Source organism: Oryctolagus cuniculus, chromosome 13 (assembly GCF_051225735.1).
Source record: "Oryctolagus cuniculus isolate XC-2025 breed Fujian yellow rabbit chromosome 13, ASM5122573v1, whole genome shotgun sequence".
Lineage (NCBI taxonomy): Eukaryota > Metazoa > Chordata > Mammalia > Lagomorpha > Leporidae > Oryctolagus > Oryctolagus cuniculus.
In genome coordinates this window covers 2,461,819-2,482,404 of record NC_142879.1, presented here as the reverse complement: position 1 = coordinate 2,482,404, position 20,586 = coordinate 2,461,819, and the positions used below count along the sequence as shown (strand labels likewise).

General features: G+C 42.3%; 1 protein-coding gene across 1 annotated transcript in view; it reads right to left on the bottom strand.

The window, feature by feature from the left end:
- SWT1 (SWT1 RNA endoribonuclease homolog) overlaps positions 1-20,586 on the bottom strand; it is a 77,882-nt gene that overhangs the window by 19,186 nt on the left and 38,110 nt on the right. The window contains exons 14-17 of the mRNA XM_089311944.1: positions 19,701-19,839; positions 15,677-15,828; positions 8,350-8,537; positions 5,815-5,946 (exon numbers count right to left, since the gene is read on the bottom strand). Of these exons, the coding sequence (XP_089168070.1) occupies positions 5,815-5,946; positions 8,350-8,537; positions 15,677-15,828; positions 19,701-19,839 (611 nt within the window). The remainder of the gene's footprint in view (positions 1-5,814; positions 5,947-8,349; positions 8,538-15,676; positions 15,829-19,700; positions 19,840-20,586) is intronic.

Sequence of the window (20,586 nt, the reverse complement as noted above, 5' to 3'; positions counted from 1 at the left end):
CTATTTTAAATTAGATTTGGAAATTTTCTAAAGTTCTATAAAACCAGCTTAATAATTGAACACAACTCACTCTGAAGTCATTTGTTCCACACTTAGAAACGCAGTGTATTTAAGGTGGGTTCCACAAAACGAAACCAGAGCTCACGGTCATCCTGCTGAGGAGAACTGTGTGACTCAGCAGCGATGTCCCTTAACCCCACTGTCACAAGTGTAAGACGGATGCAACAGCACCTTTGACAGGGCTACCGTATGATGCAAATAACGTAATCTAAGTGAAGGACCTAGCACAGTGCCTGGGAAATATTAAGTATTTAACAAACAGTACCAAATGCTGAATTAGTACTGTTAGCATTAAATAATATTGAGTTCAAACAAATCTTTGTAGTAAGTACTCAAAGGAACATGGCTAGCTCCACCTGGGCTAACTGGGAAACGGTGTGGAACAGAGGGTCTCTACACTGTCAGTGCACAAATGCATACGACTCTGAACAGTGCATGGAGACTGAGAGGTCATCCAGGCTCTGAGAAGAGACTGTGCCAAGGTTCACCACCAAGAAAGAAGGCCTGCCTCAAACATCACTAATAAGGGGAGACGTTGAGTCACAATGTGTTAAGCTGCTGCACGTAACACTGGCATCCCATGTGAACGTCAGCTCAAGTCCTGGCTGTACCATTTCCAATCCAGCATTACCGGGGGGTAATGCACCTGGGAAATCAACAGAAGATGGCCCAAGTATTTGGGTCCCTGTCATTCAAGTGGGAGACCCAAATGCAGTTCCGGCCTCCTGGCTTCAGCCTGGATCAGCCCCGGACACTGTTGCCATTTAGGGAGTAAACCAGCAGGTGGAAGATTCCTCTGTCTCTTTTTCTCTGTCACTCTGCCTTTCAAATAAACAATAAAATATTGTTTAAAATCACTAATAAACAAATGTGGCCTAACTATATAAAGAACACAACAGGGAACAAAAGGTAAATGCGGGCCAGGCAGTAGAAAGGATTGACTGCTACAGTGGAGAAGTTATTTGAATCAGAGGCCAGAAGGGGTAAATGAGTGTTTTCTGAACACAAGAATGAACAGAACAACTGAAACGTGGTGTAAGCCCCGGGTAATGTGGCGGCTCCCGAGGCGTCTGACAGAGTGGCTGTTAGAAGACGACAAGCGTCTCGACATTGAGGTGTAACGTTGGAACCACAAGTTCTGCTGGCGCCAGGAAGTCCAAGACTCACACGGAAAAGTAGGAAAGGGAGAATCGGTAGGATCAGCCGTAGTCCTGACGTGGTGCAGATGGACGCTGCACAGCCGGGTAAGGCCAAGGGAAACAAGCAGTCATTCCACAGGAGACGACGGTTTCTAAAGCGAGTGCATCTCCAAACCAAGATAAAAAATGCTTTTGAAAATATAAACCAGTAAGAATAATGACATGAGAACACAGAAGCAGTTAGACATTCATACACTATCTGTCACATGTGCTAGTTCGTTACTTCATCCCAATAATACCATGAGTACTACCTCTCTTTCAGACAAGATGAAGAACGGGGGTTCTAGGTAACTTCTCCCAGTCAGGGACCTGTGAAGCAGCAGAGCTACGATGTGAGCCCAGGGAAGAGACTCCAGTGCCCATGTTTCTGGCCATCAATACAACAGACGAGACTGACGCCCACTCTGAGAGATGACAGAGCCGAGGTCATCGCAGCAGCTCCCTAGGGAAGGATGAACGTACACTCCGCAGACAGCACTGCAGCCTGCCCTGCCATGTTTCAGTTCTGAGACAGCTGCTAGGATGCCATAAGGACAAAACCTAATAATCTGCAGAGAGCTTAGAAAAGGGGACTGAGAACAAGAATTTCCCTATATAGAGTGAAGGCTGCCTCAACTATTTGGTAAATAAAACTTTAAAGCAGAAAAGTGGCTAGAGTCAAACCTCTGCGGCCTTCAACTGTGGATTCAACCAACCTAGGATCAAAGGTCTGGGGAAAAGCCTGTTCTGAACGTGTACAGAATCATTCCCTTCCCGTTGTTCCCAAACCAACGCAGAGCCGCAACTGCTACACAGCACGCAGGGTAACCTCCCTCCAGGAGTCACTCCATTCACAAATACTCTGTTCAGCTGGCAGTTTCTGATCTCAGTGTGGATACGTACATGGACATTGCGACATATAATCCCCACTTTCTTCAAACTGGATTACTATGAGTCCAAGTTTTCAGCAAACTGGTAAAAAAATTCTTAAACTTACAAATGTGGGAACCAAACTCTGCACCTATGTCTGTGCAATCACAGTGTTAAGATTTAAAGAACGAGGTAGTTCCATTCACTATAATTATCCCTGCCTATTGTTTATTATGTATGTTAACTCTTGTACAAGATAGAGATATATGAAAAACAAAAGCTTCTACCCTTAGAGCATTTACAGTCTGGTCTCTAAAACAGCTGAATATAAACAATGTGAAGGAATTATATACTTTTAAGTGATCAAATGTTTTTTAAATTAGGAAAATATTGATGAATCAAACTATAAAATCTGAGTTAACTCAAGAATGCAACACCAAGGTATAAAAGAGATGGGAAAAAAAATCAAACAGTCCACAGATATGGCTGATGAAATGCTGTTAACCAAAACAGAAATTCTAAAATAAGAGAACTAAGGAGAATGCAGGAGAGGCGGTAACTGGAGAGGTAATGATGGCAAATTTCCAGGAGTGAGTATGTTAACCTTCAAATGGAAGGAAACACGTACCTGAAATTAAATGAAACAAGCTTTATACTCAGATATATTGTGATGAAACTGCCAAACAAAAGTTATAGAGGAAATCTTATAAGCATTCAAGGGGAAAAAATTATCTACCATTTCCTTAAGCAGACTTTCTAATTCCAAGATGACCAAAGATAATAAAAGTATCTTTTATATCAGTATAATTATAAAATTGTAATTTTATAAGTGTTAACCTAGAACCTATACCCAGCTAAACTATCCATCAAGAGTGAAAGCAGGGGCATATTTTACAGTGGTTGGGATGCTACTTGGGATGTCCACAACCTGTATCAGAGTACTTGGCTGTGACTTCTTGTGTACTTGGCTCTATTTCTAATTCCAGGTTCCTAATGGTGTGTATCCTGGGAGGCAGATGATCTCTCAAGTAGCTGGATCCCTACTGCCCACATGCCTGGGTGTTACCAGCACTGGAGAGTGATGCAGCAGATAGGCTATCTCTATCTGTTTGTCTCTATATCTCTGCCCTTTAAATTAAAAAAAAGATCTTTAAAGAATGAAAGCAAAATAAAAATACTTCCAGCCAGAATGAGAGTTTTTATCACTAACAGGTCTCTGCTAAATCACTAAAAATGTGCTTCAATAAATAGGGAACTAAGAGCCAGCATTGTGGCACAGCAGGTTAAGCCTCCGTCTGCAAAGGCACAATCCCATATAAGCAGCAGTTCAAGACCTGGCTGCTTTGCTTCAGATCCAGCTCCCTGCTAATGCGCCTGGGAAAGCAGCAGAAGATGGCCCAAGTCCTTGGGCTCCTGCACACAGAAGACCAGGAAGAAGCTCCAGGCTCCTGGCTTCTGCCTGGCCCAGCATAGGCTGTTGTGACCATTTGGGGAGTGAACCAGTGGATGAAGATCTCTATCTGCCTCTCCTTCTCTTTATGTAGCTTTCCTTTTCAAATACATAAAAAATATATCTTTAAAAATAATAAACTGGAGCTCTCTGTCTCTCCCTCTCTCTTATACTCTCCTTCTCCCTCTTTTCCTTTTTGCTCCTTCCTCTGGTCTGTCTGGTTTCCCCACCAATAAACCTTTTCCCCTAAAATAATAATAATAACAATAAATTAGAAATTATATGCTAAAACTAAAAGTAGGATGAAGACAGCAATAAAAATGTTCAAAAGCTAATCAACATGATAAAGCCAAAAACAATAAAAACTATTACATAGCAACAGGGTGGTGATTTAAAACAACATAGAACTACAGTGTTGCTAGGAAATAAGGACAAGGAAGATGAAGAGAGGCCAGAATTTAAAGTGTTCTAAGATTTTATTCAGGATCTGAATAATATTGATACTTTATACTTTATAAATCAAATACACTTTTTTTAGTTTAAGGGTAAAAACAAATAAAAAAAAGTATAACTTTCAAACTAGTAGAAGGATAAACAAGAGGAATTGGAAAAACTAACAGCAACAAACCTCATACACTTGTTTAATCCAGTAAAAGGCAAAAAGAGCAAATGAAAAGGATCATAAATAGAAAAAATAAGGCAGGGCTGAGGCTATGGCACAGTAGGTTAAGCTGCCGGCAACACCAGATTCCCACATGGGCACCAGTTCATGTCCCAGCTGCTCCACTTCTGACCCAGCTCTCTGCTAATGGCCTGGGAGAAGTAGAAGATGGACCAAGAGTTCTGGCTCCTGTACCCATGTGGGAAACCTGGATCAAACTCCTAGCTGTTCACAACCACACAAGAGAGCTCAGGTAAGAACCAGTCAACCCTCAGCACCGAGAGAAAAATGGTTGCTACTGTTTCCAGGGATAGGGAATGCAGCCTGTAGGCCATATAAGACACGCAAAATCAGTTGGCCTGGGTTAGGACTCGAAATTCAGTAAGTCTGTAGCAGGCTGACTTTTAAATTGATAATTTCACATGGTCTGCAAGTGATGTTATAAATACCTAAATGGTCCTTGGCAGAAAAAAAGGCTCCACACCCCATTTAGGGAGATCTATTATGTAGCCATAGATAACCAAAACACAAAGGTTAGAAGCAAGGCCATCAACAATCAACCCAATGTAACCTATGCCATTTCTTTTGTAGCTGATCTTTCGGCTGGTTGAGCACAAAGAACTCCAACTGCTATTGCTTTTCCTTTCTCCTAAACTCATCACCTTTTTAGAGGAGATCTCATCTATGAAAGTTCTGTATCTAGTTGAACATTTCCCACAGCAGTAGATAAAGAGAAAAGAGACCATTCATTTCCACTGATGGTAGACAGATATGACAGTGGCAGCAGGAACCAATCACCCCAGAACCCAAGACACATCCAGACCTGGAGCAGCCGTTGCGGCCATCTGGGGAGTGAACCAATGGATGGAAGACCTCTCTCTCCTGTCCCCTCTCTCCTCTCCCCTCTCCTCTCTCCCTCTGGGAAGGCAGTGGAAAATGGCCCAAGAGCTTGTGTGTGTGTGTGTCCCTTCAACTCCTGTGAGAGACCAAGAGAGTTTGAGGCTGTTGGCTTTGTCCTGGGCCAGTCCTGGCTACTGTAGTTATTTGGGGAGTGAACCAGCAGATGGAAGCTCCCCCCTCTGCCATTCTGTCTTTCAAATAAATCTTTACAAAAAAAAGGGTGCTATATTCTAAAGAAAAATGTTTGCTTCCCAAACTTCTTTCAGTTTGTAGCACTGAACAACTGTACTGCAGGAAATCAATCCTGTTAAAAACATTAGCAAGCACTGACTTTATCTAACGGGGCTGTGATAATTACTGTAACATATTTATTCTGTAGTGACTGTAGTGATTAGCAAGGGCCCACTATGTATCATGCTCCATTCTAGGAGCTCCGGCTACACAGCAAAGACAACAAACTTCTTCATGATGCAAACAGCCTTTGGCAGGTTTTTCTCCTAGACAGGGAAAAGGTAAAAACATTCTTGTGGTACAAACTAGAAATATGGATTCGCTGAATGGGAGGGATAAAGAGCTTAATCTAAAAACCATTAGTTCATGAACTTGCTGGAAGATAGCCAACAATTTTGTAAAAGGTGATAAGCACTGAAGAAAGAAAAGTAATAACTGAAACTTTAAATTAACACAGTGTTTACCTCTGAATTCCTTCAAGAATGTCCTTCACAGCTGCCATTAACTTCTGAAGATAAAGAAATGCTTCTTCCAATGATGCTACCGTTGAAGTACTCAGAGCTGAATTTGAGCCCAGCCTTTGAAACACATCCATACTAACAAAGAACAAAAGAAAAGATACTCATGGATACATATGCACATTTATTGTGGTTCAAGTGTTTCTACTGCTAATGCAGAAAATAATTTATAATTCATCTCTCATAATGGCAACATGTGAAAATTAAAGCTAGCATTCATGCATAAGATCTAGGCCAGACAGTATACAGGTGTAATCTAAAACAATGCTAAAAAAGTGTGAATGATGCTTCATTCAAAGAGACTACAAGAGATGGAAGGAAGTAGTACTAACAACCTACATTCACAGAATTCAAGAATGTAAATATGAAGATAAACATTAGGTATCAGACTAGTTATCTACTGAACCTGGAAGTTTAGTCCAGTAATTCCTCCTCTAGAAATCTATCATAAAGAATGATTATTCATAATCAGGCAAAAAAAAAAGCTAATAATACCCTAAATGTCCAACAATATACAAACTGTTTAACAGTAAATGAGCCACTTGATGAAATAGAATATTATTAAAATGATGCTCATGCTATCTGTGAAATAGAAAAACAAAGGTATAGAAAATTTACTTATGTAACACGTAAGCAATCATTTAAAATAATCAAACATGTGGTAATGGTTTTGAACTGTAACCCCCACTCCCTACCACCATCACCAAAATTCACGTTCACCCACAGCCTCAGCATGTGACCTGATCTGAAGCAGGGTCTTTGTGGATGTAATAGGTTAAGCTAACATCAAGTCACATTAAGGCAGGAATTTTGTCTAACAGTTAAGTTGCCTGTGCCCCCTGCTAGAGTGCCCGGGCTCACCACCCAACTCTAGGTCATGCCTCCAGCTTCCTGGGAGGAAGCAGGTCATGGCTCTAGTACTTGGGTCCCTGCCACTCAGGGGGCAGATGTGGAATGAGCTCCCAGCTCCTGGTCCCCACGGGCACTTAGCGAGTGAGCCAGCTCAGGGGGCAGAGGTGGAATGAGTGCCCAGCGCCCAGCTCCTGGTCCCCACGGGCACTTAGGGAGTGAGCCAGCTCAGTGGAGCTCTCCCTATCTCAGATAAAACAGAACTCTCCTTTCTAAATGAAGTCACACTGGATCAGAGTGGGACTGCCATCTGTGAAGACAGCAGCGAGAGCTAACGCCTACAGGCAAGGACTGCTGGCAACCACGGGAAAGCGGAGGAAAGGCAGGGGACACGCCACGCCCTCTGAGAACTTCAAGAAGGAATCACTAGGCAGATCCCTGGCTTTCAGATTTTAAGCCTCAAGAACAGTGAGTGAATAAATTCATGCTGTTTTAAGTCACCTGGTTTGTGGCAATTAGTTATGGCGGCACTAGGAAAGCAACACAGATGGCCCCAAACACAGCTGGATGTACCCGACATCAGCAGCGCTTACTCACTGTGCTAGCCTTCAGCGAGCACGCGAGGGGACTTCCTCCCCCGCCTCAACAGTACTCTCCAAAGTATTCTTTTGGTTAATTGTGGCAAAATACACATTCACCATTTTTACCAAAAGGTAAAAAAGGCATTTTGCTTAATTACAGTTCCCACTGCAAACTCAGAGTACATGTTAAAAACTTATCTCAGAAATTTTACTGAGAAACAGCAGGAAAGATTTTTACCTTGAAGCATTAACAGTACCTAACACAGAAAAACACACACAAAAGCTTACCTGATGAGTCGTCCATTCACAGCTGATATCAGCCAGGGGCAGGAAGGTAGCATTCAAAGCCACGCACAAGCACTCCCAGAGTGTGGCAGAGGCACTGTGCGCAGGTCCTACCACATCACTCAACGAGCCTCTCCACACGAGAGGCCCACACACAATCACAGTGAAACAGCTCCACAACGGCTCCGATACCCACCCACGCTTGAGAAACAACGAAGGAGGCTTAAATAAATAGCATGGGCCGGGCAGTCGCAGCACTTTCTCTTACTGAAGGCCGCTGTGTAAAGTCTGTTATCCAGAAACTAAAAGGGGCTCTCCAGTATGCAACACAGAAGCATGTGCACTGAAAGTCAATTCTAAAATGCATAAAGTACCCAAACCTATCTTTTGATTCCATTTTCCACACATTTTCTGAAGTATTCTCATATTTAGGTAATGTCTCCTTAAGGCCTCACGTCTGAATCATCCATAAAGATTTTTTTAAAGACACTCTAGCAGCTTCCACCTCAGTCGCACTGAGTCAATTCCTAGGAACAGAGCCTAGGCATACTGATTTTTAAAACGCGTCAGGTAATTCTGACGTGCACCCCAATTTAAGAACTACTATTTCTAAGGCACCACACTTTGACAAAAAGCCCTAAATAAGATAATCTAGTACATTAAACCAACAACCCAAACCCAACTGTTCAATGAACAGTAGCAACAGAAACCTTTGAAAAAAGCAAGCTTGTAATTCTAGAATTAAAAGTTCCTGGAAGCTTGGTACCTGTTTTGACATATTGAAATCCAGACATTCTCTAGAACAGACCAGATTTCTTGATGCCTGCTAGGCTGGAGAAGATAGGAATCCGAGCAAACAGTGCTTTCTTGGCTAGGAGACTTCACCGAACAAGTATCTTCTTGGTTTTCATTCACTGTGTGTTCTGAAGAATTTGGCTTCGATGTTGTCTTGACCTGAGGAGAGAAGATGCAGCTAGTCTTTCACAAGTAAATAAGAAAAAGGGAATATTGACTGCACTTACAAAGGTTCTAGCTATCTGGGAGTTATAGAATATTCCCAAGAAAAGCATCAGAATTAGAAAACATTTTCCTTCTCCATCAAAATAAAAAATTATACTTCCAGTCTATTTATTATAGTGACTTGATTTCTTAATATGCCAACATCAAATTACAACTTTTTACAGATGTGAGTATTTCTACAGATATTATGGGACTTAATTAGCCAGAGAACTAACAACAGTCAAGCATCCATGCACCATAAAGGGTTGCTTAAAAAAAATTAAAAAAGCTAATTTAAACCTGACATCGTGGGCAATGGTTACCACCACTGAAGGCTTCTAACTTGGGTGGGGATACTGATGCGCCTAGAATTGCTTTCTGAAGACAAACTGCAACAACAAACTACAGGCAGGAAGACTGCTCAGAAGGCGACTGAAATAATCCAGGAGTCCTGAGAACTTCAATTACATATGAAAGACAACAGAATGGAAAAAAAAAGTATGCAGGAAATATTTTAAAAGTACTTGGCCTGAAGCGCCCACATCCCATATGGGTGCCGGTTCGAGACCCAGCTGCTCCTCTTCTGATCCAGCTCTCTGCTATGGCCTGGGAAAGCAGTGGAGGATGGCCTAAGTCCATGGGTCCCTGCACCCGCGTGGGAGGCCCAGAAGAAGCTCTTGGCTCCTGGCTTTGGATCGGCACAGCTCTGGCCATTATGGCCAACTGGGTAGTGAACCAGCGGATGGAAGACCTCTCTCTGTCTCTGCCTCTCCTCTCTCTGTGTAACTCTTTCAAATAAATAAATAAATAAATCTTTAATTAAAAAAAAAAGTACTTGGCCAAGTACTATATTCAGGAAGTGAGGGAGATCTTTAGATTTTTCTTAACCTAGATACCTGGGAGAATAAAGCTACAACCACCAGAGAAATATAAACACAATTTTATTTACCAGTCAAACATAAAAACACTTGGAAGCAGCATGTCCCAGACATGTGTGATGCTATTTTATTGTGAACATTCACTTTGATTTTAAACCAGCACATTAAGGTTTTGCATTGCTGAGGGATAACAATCTTAAAACAACATAATAATATGAGATATTATATCTTAAAACAGCAATAAGTCATTTATTGTGCAATTTGTCTATGTCTCCAAACTTTATGGCCTCCTGAGGTAAAGCCAAGAAAGGCTGCTTACAGAGGAGAAAAAGGAGAACAGAGTACAAGTTGCCTTTTTTAAGTATATGCTGCCTGTGAGGTATCAAGATCACCCAGGTGAACGCAGATCTAACAGTAAGCAGACGCGCAGAGCTGAAGCCAAGCCTCGGAAGCACTGAGACTGCTGAGGGAGAAGACAGCATACGGGTAAGGCCAGAAACGTGGGGACCTGCCGGGGAAGACGGGCACAAGTGCACGATGGCAGTGGGCGCTGAGCGAGAGGGCCTCCAGGAGGGCGACAGACAACATCAATGCTAAGAGCGGGGAGAGAGGGTGGCCTCCCCGTCAGGACGGCATGGACCACCTGGGGTCTGGCCCGAGTGTGGAGACAGCACTCCCCCTTGCCGTGTGCCACCACAGACAGGGAAGGGAGGGATTAGGACAGAGCATCTTCAGGGAAACACGCTTCTGCCCTTCCCACCAGGCCCGATTTTATGCATCTTTCATACACAACAGCACAGACTTGGCCGTTTGGTATCTGAACCAGTCAAAGCAGGAGGCACTGTGGGAGGCAGACGACTGTCTGCAACAGGAACTAAGAGCTGGGAGCCCAATGCCAAAGAAGAGACCAAAGCAGAAATTGGCAGCCCACTTGCCAATTACAGAGAAAGGGAAAAATTGTCCCCATGTCCCAGTGGCTCCTGGGAGTGCTGACACTGTTCAAAATGGTGACCCTGAGTCATTAAGAAAATATTTTACTCAGTTTGAGAAGCACCATGCTTGCTAAATTATGCTCAAATGAGATTTCTAATATTAACAGCGATAATATTCACTGAGCATCTTTTAATGTACAGGAACTTTCTAAGAATTTTCTGTGTATTGGCTCACTGAATCTGCACAACCACCCTATGGAGCAGATACGTGAGTATCACAGTGTCCCCTTTCCCTCTGCTGGGGTGGAAGAAAACACAGGTGAGTCCTCCCATTTTTGTCTGTTCACATTAAGTTATGAACTTAATAAATACACATGAATGGAAAGACATTTATGCCCTGTGATAATCTGTTTTAATCACCATATACATTTTAAATATGTGTCTACTGGCTTATTTGAAAAGCAGAAACAGAGTATCCATCTCCTGGTTCACTCTCCAAATGCCCACAATGGCTGGTGGTTGGCCAGGCCAAAGTGGGGAATCAGAAACTCAATCCAGGTCTCTTAGATGGGTGGCAGGAACTCACTCTTGAGCCAACACCATTGCCTCCCAGGGTCTGCATTAGCAGGAAGCTAAAGTCAGGAGCTGGAGCTGGTATTGCAATGTGTGCTATCGGCATTGGTATTTAGTAGCAACTACCTTGCCAAATACCCACCCATCACATACACTCAAAATAAAGGCCAGGGCAGGTGTTGTGGCACAGTGGGCATCCCATAGCACAGGTGCTGGTTCACGTGCCAGCTGCTTCGTTTCCAATTCAACTTCTTGCTGATGCACCCTGAGAGGCAGCAGATGATGGCCCAGCAACGGGGTCTACAAGCCATGTGGGAGACCCAGATGGCGCTCTGGGCTCCTGGCTTCAGCCTGGCCCAGTCCTGGCTATTGTGGGCATCTGGGGAGTGAATCAGCAGATGGAAGAATCTCTCCTTCTCTCTCTCAGCTTTTCAAGTATATAAAAGTAAATATTGAAAAGTAAGTAAGTAAAATAAAGACCAGCTTTCACCTGAAGCTCTCTAACAGAAGTGTATATGACTAAACAGGCAGACACTCCCTCTGTGCTTGGCACTAAGGTCTCTACAGATATTAACCTGTCTCCTCCTCATGACGAGTTGAAGGCAGGGATCATTATCATACTAACTGTACAAGAGAGAGGATTAAGGTTCAGAAAATTGAAGTAACTAGAGTTAGAAACCCAAGTCAGGACCCTGAAGCACGCAAGTCTAAAGCTGATAAACAAGACTGTCTGCATTCTATCATGTTGGTGTGGCAAACCTACTGGGGGGCAAGGAGTGTGAATGGTTCATAAAATAAAAATGTATATATCTGCTTCCTGTTTTCACCCCACTTATGAATACAAAAGAATCTAGAAAATGATAGTGCTGGTTTACCTTTCCATGTGGTTTCTAAGGAGCCTTTCAGAAACAAGCAAATAATGAATAGTCCAGGGGCCGGTGTTGTGGTGTAATGCCAGCATCCCATATGGGCACTGGCTTGAGCCCAGCTGCTCCGCTTCTGATCCAGCTTCCTGCTGATGCACCTGGGAAAGCAGCAGAGGATGACCCAAGTCTTTGGGCCCCTGCACACACGTGGAAGGAGACAACTGGCTCCTAGCTTCAGCCTGCCCTATCCCCAGCTGTTGTGGCCATTTGGGGAGTGAACCAGCAGATGGAATCAATCAATCAATCTCCCCCTCACCTCTTTCAAATAAATAAATGAATAAAAATATGAAAAAAATGAGTAGTTCTCTTTTCCTTGTTTTCTACACTTGATAAATAATGGATTTTATAGCTACTAAATTGAGATACCCTATCTTTGAAGGTTATTTATTGCTCAAATTAATGAGACATTACTAAATATATAACACATGTATAAAATCTAATGCATTGTACCAAACTGTTGAAAGCTTTTTTGTCAAAGACCAAGCTAAATCACAATAATCCTGAGTTATTTAGACAATGAACACCACAGAAAAAACACTTCAGAGCTCCAGAGCTGGAAACAAAGCAGGCTCTTTCACACTAAGGCTTCATGCTGGGGGCAAAGAGCTAATGAGGATACTGGATTCCGTGCCACTCACATTCAAGAACCTTTTGCTAATGTAGCAACTGCAAAGTCAAGATCTAGTGATAAATAACTACGTAACAATTCAATAGTTCTAAGTATGCAGTGGGAAACCAAACAGCAGGAATACCTTTATCAGAAAAATACCACTAAATGTCAACATCACATTTTCAGGGAACCTCCATCTTTTGGTTTCCAATAGATGGAAAGAACTGAAAACTTAAATTTAACTCACTGTTAAATTTAAATATTAAAATAATTTTCAAAATTATTATATTTTGTCTCAATCAATCCTAAATTTTATTTTATTCTCAACAATCTTAAAGCAAATAAAGTTAAGCCCATAAGTATACTGGAACTCTCCATCTCATTCACTACTTCATTTAACTAAAGATACTGCACAGGACTCAACTATGGGGCGGGAATTAGGTAACATATCTCTTCCAACACAATCCTAATACAGCGCTCAAGCCCCTACTAAGGAGCTCTGTAAGTCACACTTGCCACTAAAAACAAAAACTTCCAATGTTTCGGACATCTCAAACCAAAGATCATTTCATCCCTTTGTCAATTCCTTCCTCAGGAATGATCACGTATTTTCTCTCTTCCCATGGACTCAGAGGATGCAGGATGCTAAAATATCCACTCCCCCATTTCTTTCCCTTCCTGAACAATGCCCACATGTATGTGTGTTTTCCTCACCTTTAAGTAAACTTTATCACTTTGTAAGTAAAAAAATAAAACATGAATTATGTATTTCCTGCTGCTATATAAAAAAGATACACCTTTTACTTCACAAGGTAGTCTCTTAGCAAGTAGGTTCTTTTCTCACCAACCATGATGAAGGTTAGTTAGTGTCATCGAATCCTTGGCTGACTTCATAGCTAGGAGCCCTATCTGACCACGAAAAGATCAATGAGGAAAACCTGGCCAATTCTGTGCCTTCGCGAAAAAAAGAACACGTTTTCTCTATTAAAGTCCCATAATACCTCCTCTAGTAATAGTGACACTGAGGTATTTTGAGCAGTTTCTGTCACATAAAGCTCCCAGCATTTTCTGCAACTGAAATTAGACTTTACAAATAAAGTATTACTGGGGACAAAATTCACATGTCAGTTTAGAAAGGGTAAAAAGGAAACAGTGTTAGGATGATGTTTCACATGGGGAAACATGTTTAACAAACAGGTCAAATGGTTACATCTGGGGGAGGCACTGTGGTGCAGTGGGCTAAGCCACCGCTTAGACGCTGGCATCCCGGACTGGAGCGCTAGGAGTCCCTGCGGCTTCACTCCAACGCAGCCTCCTGCTAATGTGCCTTGGAGCTCCTGGCTTCAGCCTGGCGCCCACACTTGGCTGTGGTGGCCATTTAGGGACTGAACCAGCAGATGGAAGATGCCTGCTCTCCTTTTCTCTGTCAGTCTTTCATTTAAATACACGTTTTTTAAAATGGTGAAGCTTAGGAGCTGGTGTTGTGGTGCAGAGGTTGAAGCTGCCTCCAGTGATGCCAGCATCCCATACGGGTGCCAGTTTGTGTCCCGGCTGCTCCACGTCTGATCCAGCTCCTTAATAACGGCCTAGGAAAACAGTGGGAGACGGATCAAGTGTTTGGGCCCTTCCACCCACATGGAAGACACGAATGCAACTCCAGGCTCCTGGCTTCAGTTTGACTCAGCCTTAGCCATCGCAGCTACCTGGAGAGTGAACCAGTGGATGGAAGATACCCTCCTCTCACCCCCACTTTCTGTAACTCTTTCAAATAAATAAATATTTTTAATAACTAAATACATGGCAAAGCTTAAATCAGGTTTACAGATGAGATACTTGTATCACTTCATGTTAATGTCCTGATTAACAGTACTGTAGTTCTAAATGATTTTTTTATGGAAATATTTGGGAATAAAAGGAGTATTGTATCAGTGATTTACTCTCAAATAGCTTAAGAAAACACTATGGATAAACAGGTAAACAGGTGGAAAGATAATAAAACAAATATAAAAAAATTTGAGGACTCAGTAAAGGTTATACACGTACATAAAAATTCTTTGTGTTCTTGCAACTTTTTCATAAAGTTTAAAGTCATTTTTTTAAAGATTTATTTATTTGAAAAGCAGAGTTAGAGGGAGAGAAAGTGACAGTGACAGTGACAGTGACAGGGACAGAGAGATCTTCCATCTGCTGGTTCACTCCTCAAGTGGCTGCAATACCTAGAAGCCTGGAACTCCAGCCAGGTCTCCCACGTGGGTAGCAGGGCCAGGTAATTGAACCATCTTCCACTGCTTTTCCAGGTGCATTAGCAGGGGGCTGGATCAGAAGTGGAGTAGCTGGGACTTGAACAGGAGCCCATTATGGGTAATCCACTATACCACAACACCAGCCCCAAGTTTGAAGATACCTTAAAATAAAAAAATCAAACAAGAACAACATTACTGGGCAACACTGCCTAAAAAATTTGATTCAACAAGGCTTTAGACAGCTTGGCATCTGCATGTTTAAAAAACAAATTCTAAGTGGTTTTGTTGGATGTGAGGCCCACTGGCCTAGCTAGGGTACGAGAACAACACATAGCCTTCTATACCTAAATGAAATAATATAAAATCCAGCAACTGTTGTGACCCTACTTCCATAAAGGGATGTGTGTGTGTGTGTGTGTGTGTGTGTGTTTTAAAGACTGATTTATTTATTTGAAAGGCAGAAGTTACAGAAAGAGAGAGCGAGCAATCCTCCATCCACTGATTCACTCACCTCCCAAATCACAACAGCCGGGGCTGGGCCAGTCAGAAGCTGGGAGCCAGGAGCTTCTTCTGGGTCTCCCAAGTGGGTGCAGGGGCCCAAGGACTTAGCCCATCTTCCGCTGCTTTCCCAGACCAATAGCAGGGAGCTTAATCAGAAGTGGAACAGCTGGAACTCAAACTCACACCCATATGGGATGCCAGAGTCGCAGGTGGCAGCTTTATCCACTGCACCACGACACCAGCCCTGGGGTGTGTGTTTCATAACTCGGGATAAGAGCTGCTTATTTTCCATTTAATTCACTAAGCATTTGCTGAGTGCTTTCAGTGTGTTAGAACAAGCTAGAATCAGACTATCCTTGACCTGACGTGTCCGCTGACTACACTTTAGGACGCGATTAGCTTGTCTAAGAGACATTCCGAAGGTATCTTACCTCTGCAAATGTCTGGAGCAGCTTGTCCACTTCAGCAAAGGCCCGTGGAAGAACACCATCGTAATCTGACCTTGTACTAAAAGCATGTAACAAACTCTTAGAATCCTGAAGCAGGAACTTCACTGTTGTAAAATCCACTGTGTTATTATTAGCTGGTAACAGGAAATTAGGAAGAAAAATAAGAATGAGCATACAACATGAGCATGTCTTTAGAACACTAATTAATTGAAATGTACAAACAGTACACATATAAACATACATGCCACTCCTAATTTTTCCCTCTGGAGTCAAAAACAACAATTAAACAGACTTAAATTACAACTAAACCCTTAAAGACAAAGTCCTTCCAACTGATCCTGGTATTCTGTTTTCTGGTCTCAGAAGTTCCCACAAAATGGTCAACTTCAAAAGTAACTTTTTTGCTTTCAACTTTAAAAGCAAATTAAATAATACTTTTCAGAAAAGATAACTTTCAAAGTTGAGGGTGTTTCACATGCAGATTACTATGGAGGCGTCAGGTTAGTCACATATCAGTGGCAATCATATATGTGGTACATCACATAATCAGTGCAGGCATCATGTAATGATTTGCCTTCAATTCCATTAAAAATATTAGATTTATTGGAAATGTGTGATCTTTTTGTACAAAACTTGAGCCACAAATAAACAATGACCACAGTGAAAAGACAAGCTAGCAGATGTTCTTATAAATCATAGAACATCTAGAAATAAGAAATAAAGAGTATCAAATTATATTGATCCTATTATACTCTGAAACATCAGCAAGGTCTCTCACTGGCACTATACTCGTTAGAAAAAATTAAGAGTCCCTCCGTATCACTTACACAGGAATTTGCTTGTGAAATCCTGAAGGGTGAAATGAAATTCAAAAGATTAATTGTAGTAACAATTTAGTAATTGAATCCGCGATATTCAGGGACTCTAATGGGATCATCACAGCAGCCAAGCCTAGCAGCGTAATTCCTTACAGGAACGCTTTCAGCTCATCTCGAAGCCAAGACTAGGCTAAACGCCTGTGGGGAGAAGGCAGCTGGGGGATCCACAGAGGTCACGGACCCCAAGAGCATGTGGAGTGTCCACGCAACATGTAACTGGACACAGCTTCTTCTAAGGGCACCCTCTGGGTAAGAGGGCTTATATCCCTGAATTAATCATCTGGTCTCCATCACAAAAATTAACTTAAGATTAGCAGAAAAAGGGAAATGACAATGATAAACTCAGATACAGGCACAACAAGAAAAGAAATCTACATTTATACAATAGCTTCCTGCTCAATTAAGGCCAATAAATAAAGTTAATATATATAACAAAAATCACAAAAAGTTATTAGTAATTTTCTACACAATTGTCTGTGAATAAGGATATGTGTTTGGTATACTGAAATCAAACACAGAGCTGAGGATTTTACACTAGATAATGAACAGAGAGTGGGCATTCAGTCTAGCTGTTTAGACATCAGCATTCTACAATGCATCCCATATCAGAGTACTCGGGTTCGATACCCAGCCCCAGCTCCTGACTTCAGCCTCCTGCCAATGCAGACCCTGAGAGGCAAAATTGACGCCACAAGTAATTGGGTTGCCACCCACATGGGGAACCTGAATTGCGGTCCCAGCTTCAGCCCTGGCCCAGACCTGGTCACTGCAGACATCTGGGGAGTGAACCAGCTGATGAGAGCTCTCTACAGCCCTCTTTTTCCCTCTCTCTGCCTCTTAAATAAATAAAATTTTAAAAAATTATTTTAGAGGTGGAAATACTGTTATAAGCCCATTACATACTCTTAGGAAGTAACTAAACATTACCTATCAGGTTCTTCTAGATCAAGGACCAAAAAATTATGCACAAAATGATGGCAAACTTTCAGCAGAAGGCACATTTTCACCTTTATCCCTCTCGCCTGTCAGAGCAAAACACTACCTACCTCTGAAAAAACAAATGAAACATGGGAACTGGACATCCCATTTCTAAACATAACCTTGTTCAAGATTACACACAGTTAAAAGAATAAACTAAATTATGCTCCGAGAAGACAGGGAAATATTTCCACAAGTTGTGTACAACAGCCTTGAGGACATGCCCAGTGTGCTGTTTGCTGTCTGTTACATAACAACACCCGTAACAAATAACTTCTATGGTTAAAGGCACTGACAGGTAAATCTTTAAAAAAACACTAACTTTCAGGGCTGGCACTGTGGCGCAGCGGGTTAACGCCCTGGCTTGAAGCACCGGCATCCCATGTGGACTCCTGCTGGAGACCTAGCTGCTCCACTTCTGATCCAGCTCTCTGCTATGGCCTGGAGAGCAGTGGATGATGGCCCAAGTCATTGGGCCCCTGCACCCACGTGGGAGACCTGGAAGAAGCTCCTGGCTCCTGGCTTTGGATCCGTGCAGCACCAGCCATTGAAGGCAATTGGGGAGTGAACCATCAGACGGAAGACCTCTCTCTCTCTCTGCCTCTCCTCTCTCTGTGTAACTCTGACTTTCAAATAAATAAATAAATCTTTAAAAAAAATAACTTTTAAAAATAGCTATTCATCAAACAGCTACCATGGATAAGACATCAGAGACCGACCAGGAGCTCAGCATCCTCTAGAGGGCACTTCTAAAGCTATGAACAATCTTTGGAGCTAAAATGTCACAAAAGAGAATGAGGTACATCTACCACAGGGCATGCTCCCATCACCCTCCCTAAACTTTTATTTATTTGGTTTACTTGGAAGGCAGAGAAATATTCACTCCCCAAACGCCTACAACAGCCAGCACTAGGCCAGGCCAGAGCTAGGAACAGAACTCACTCTGGGTGGGTTGCAGGGACTCAAGCAGTTGAGCCATCATGTGCTATCTCCCTGGGTATGCATCAGCAGGAAGCTGGATCAGAGGCAGAGTGGCCCAGGCACAAACCAGGTCCTCCAATATGGGAGGTGGGCATCCAAAGCAGCAACTTCAATGCTGTGCCAAACGTCTGCCCAAGCAGAGAATCTTTCTTTTTCAAATCCTACATGGACTATACATATATCAACAGATGTTTTTAAAAAGTTGCTCTGTGAAAGTTAGGGTCAAGGCACCACCTACTAAGCTCTCCACTAACCTTTCCACACCCCTCCTGTGCACACAGTACTTTAGGAAACCTAAGGTTCAGTTCGGCGTGGTCAACAATCCACCGAGTGGTTCGCTATTATCTCGTCAAGTTCTAAATTCCACTATGCACCAAAGCCAACGGTTTCCTTTTCCTTGTCCAAATTTAATTTAGAGAGAACGCTTGATACATAATTTTAAAAATTAGTACATAAAATACACTCAAAGTTTGTGTGTTATACACAGTGAGAAATGAAAACTATATAATTTTATTTGCAAACCCAAACAGACTATAAAATATGGTCTTAGGGAGCCAGTACTGTGACGTAGCAGGTAAAGCTGCCACCTGCAGTGCCAGCTTCCCATATGGGCGCCAGTTCAAGACCTGGCTGCTCCGCTTCCAATCCAGCTCCCTGCTGTGGCCTAGGAAAGCAGAAGATGGCCCAAGTCCTTAGGTCCTTGCACCCGTGTGGGAGACCTGTGTGGGAAGAAGCTCCTGGCTGTGGCTTTGGATTGGCCCAGCTCCAGCCATGGCAGAGTGAGCCAGTGTATGGAGGATAACTCTCTCTGCCTCTCTCCAGCTCTGCCTTTCAAATAAATAAATAAATCTTAAAAAAAAAAAAAAAAAAGAAGTTAGAATCATACAACCTTACTCTTAAAAAAAAAACCACAGTTTTGAGTTTTCAAAGTTGACACTGAAAACGATCTATTCACAATACTAGGCACATCAACAACAGCACCATTCACAGTCACAGCTCCATGAGCAGCATTCAGACGCACAGTCTTACTTCAGGAATCAGAGTAGGGATGATTAACCACTAACTGACAATGCTTTCCTCATTCATCTCCACATCCTATGGAATATATCTGCTAGTCCGACTTAATTCTTTAACGCAATGCTGCTAAGAAAAAAATAAAAGATCCATACCTTTACAGAGATTTTCGTATACGCTCTCAATAGTTAAAAGCAAATTCTTTTCCATAATTAATCCAAATACAGCCAACCAATGTTTTTTAAAGCATCGCAATAAATGTATTAGCGTCCACGGCGGTTTCACGTACAGTATCTAGAGAGTTTTCAGAAAAAATTAGCATCTGTGGATTTATTCTTGCTATTATTTAAAAGTATTTAGGAGCAGGCATTCAGAGCAGCAGGTAAGAAGTCACTTGGGACGGCCATACCCCAAGTCAGACTGCTTGGGTTTGTGTCCCAATTCTGCTCCTATTCCAACTTCAGATGTACACACTGGGAGGCAGCAGGAGGCTCAAGGAGTTGGGTCCCAGCCACCCACTGAAAGACCCACACAGAGGTCCCAGCCCACACCTTCAGCCTGGCCCAACCCTGGCTGCTGCACGCATCTGGAGAGTAGCAGTGAACAGAAGATCTGTCTCTGTCTCTCGCTCTTTCTTCTTTTCAATTAAAAGAAGATAAATAAAATTCAAAGTACCTATTTAGGAATTCCTACATATATTAATGTGAAAGGTAGTTAAAATTCTTTTAAAAGATCTTTTATTAAAAGCCAATTATAATTTTAGATACTAATTCCACTGCATATTGCTTTTATGAAAGTTGTATAGCATTAAACTTTACAGTTTTCAAATTACACATACAAAAATAAAGATCAGAAAGGAAAAAAATTTTTTTAAAGATTTTATTTATTTACTTGAGAGGTGGAGTTACAGAGAGAGGGAGAGACGAAGAGAAAGGTCTTCCATCCGCCGGTTCACTCCCCAAATGGCCACAGTGGCCAAAGCTGGGCCAGTCTGGAGCCAGGAGCCAGGAGCCTCTTCTGGGTCTCCCATGTGGAGGGAGC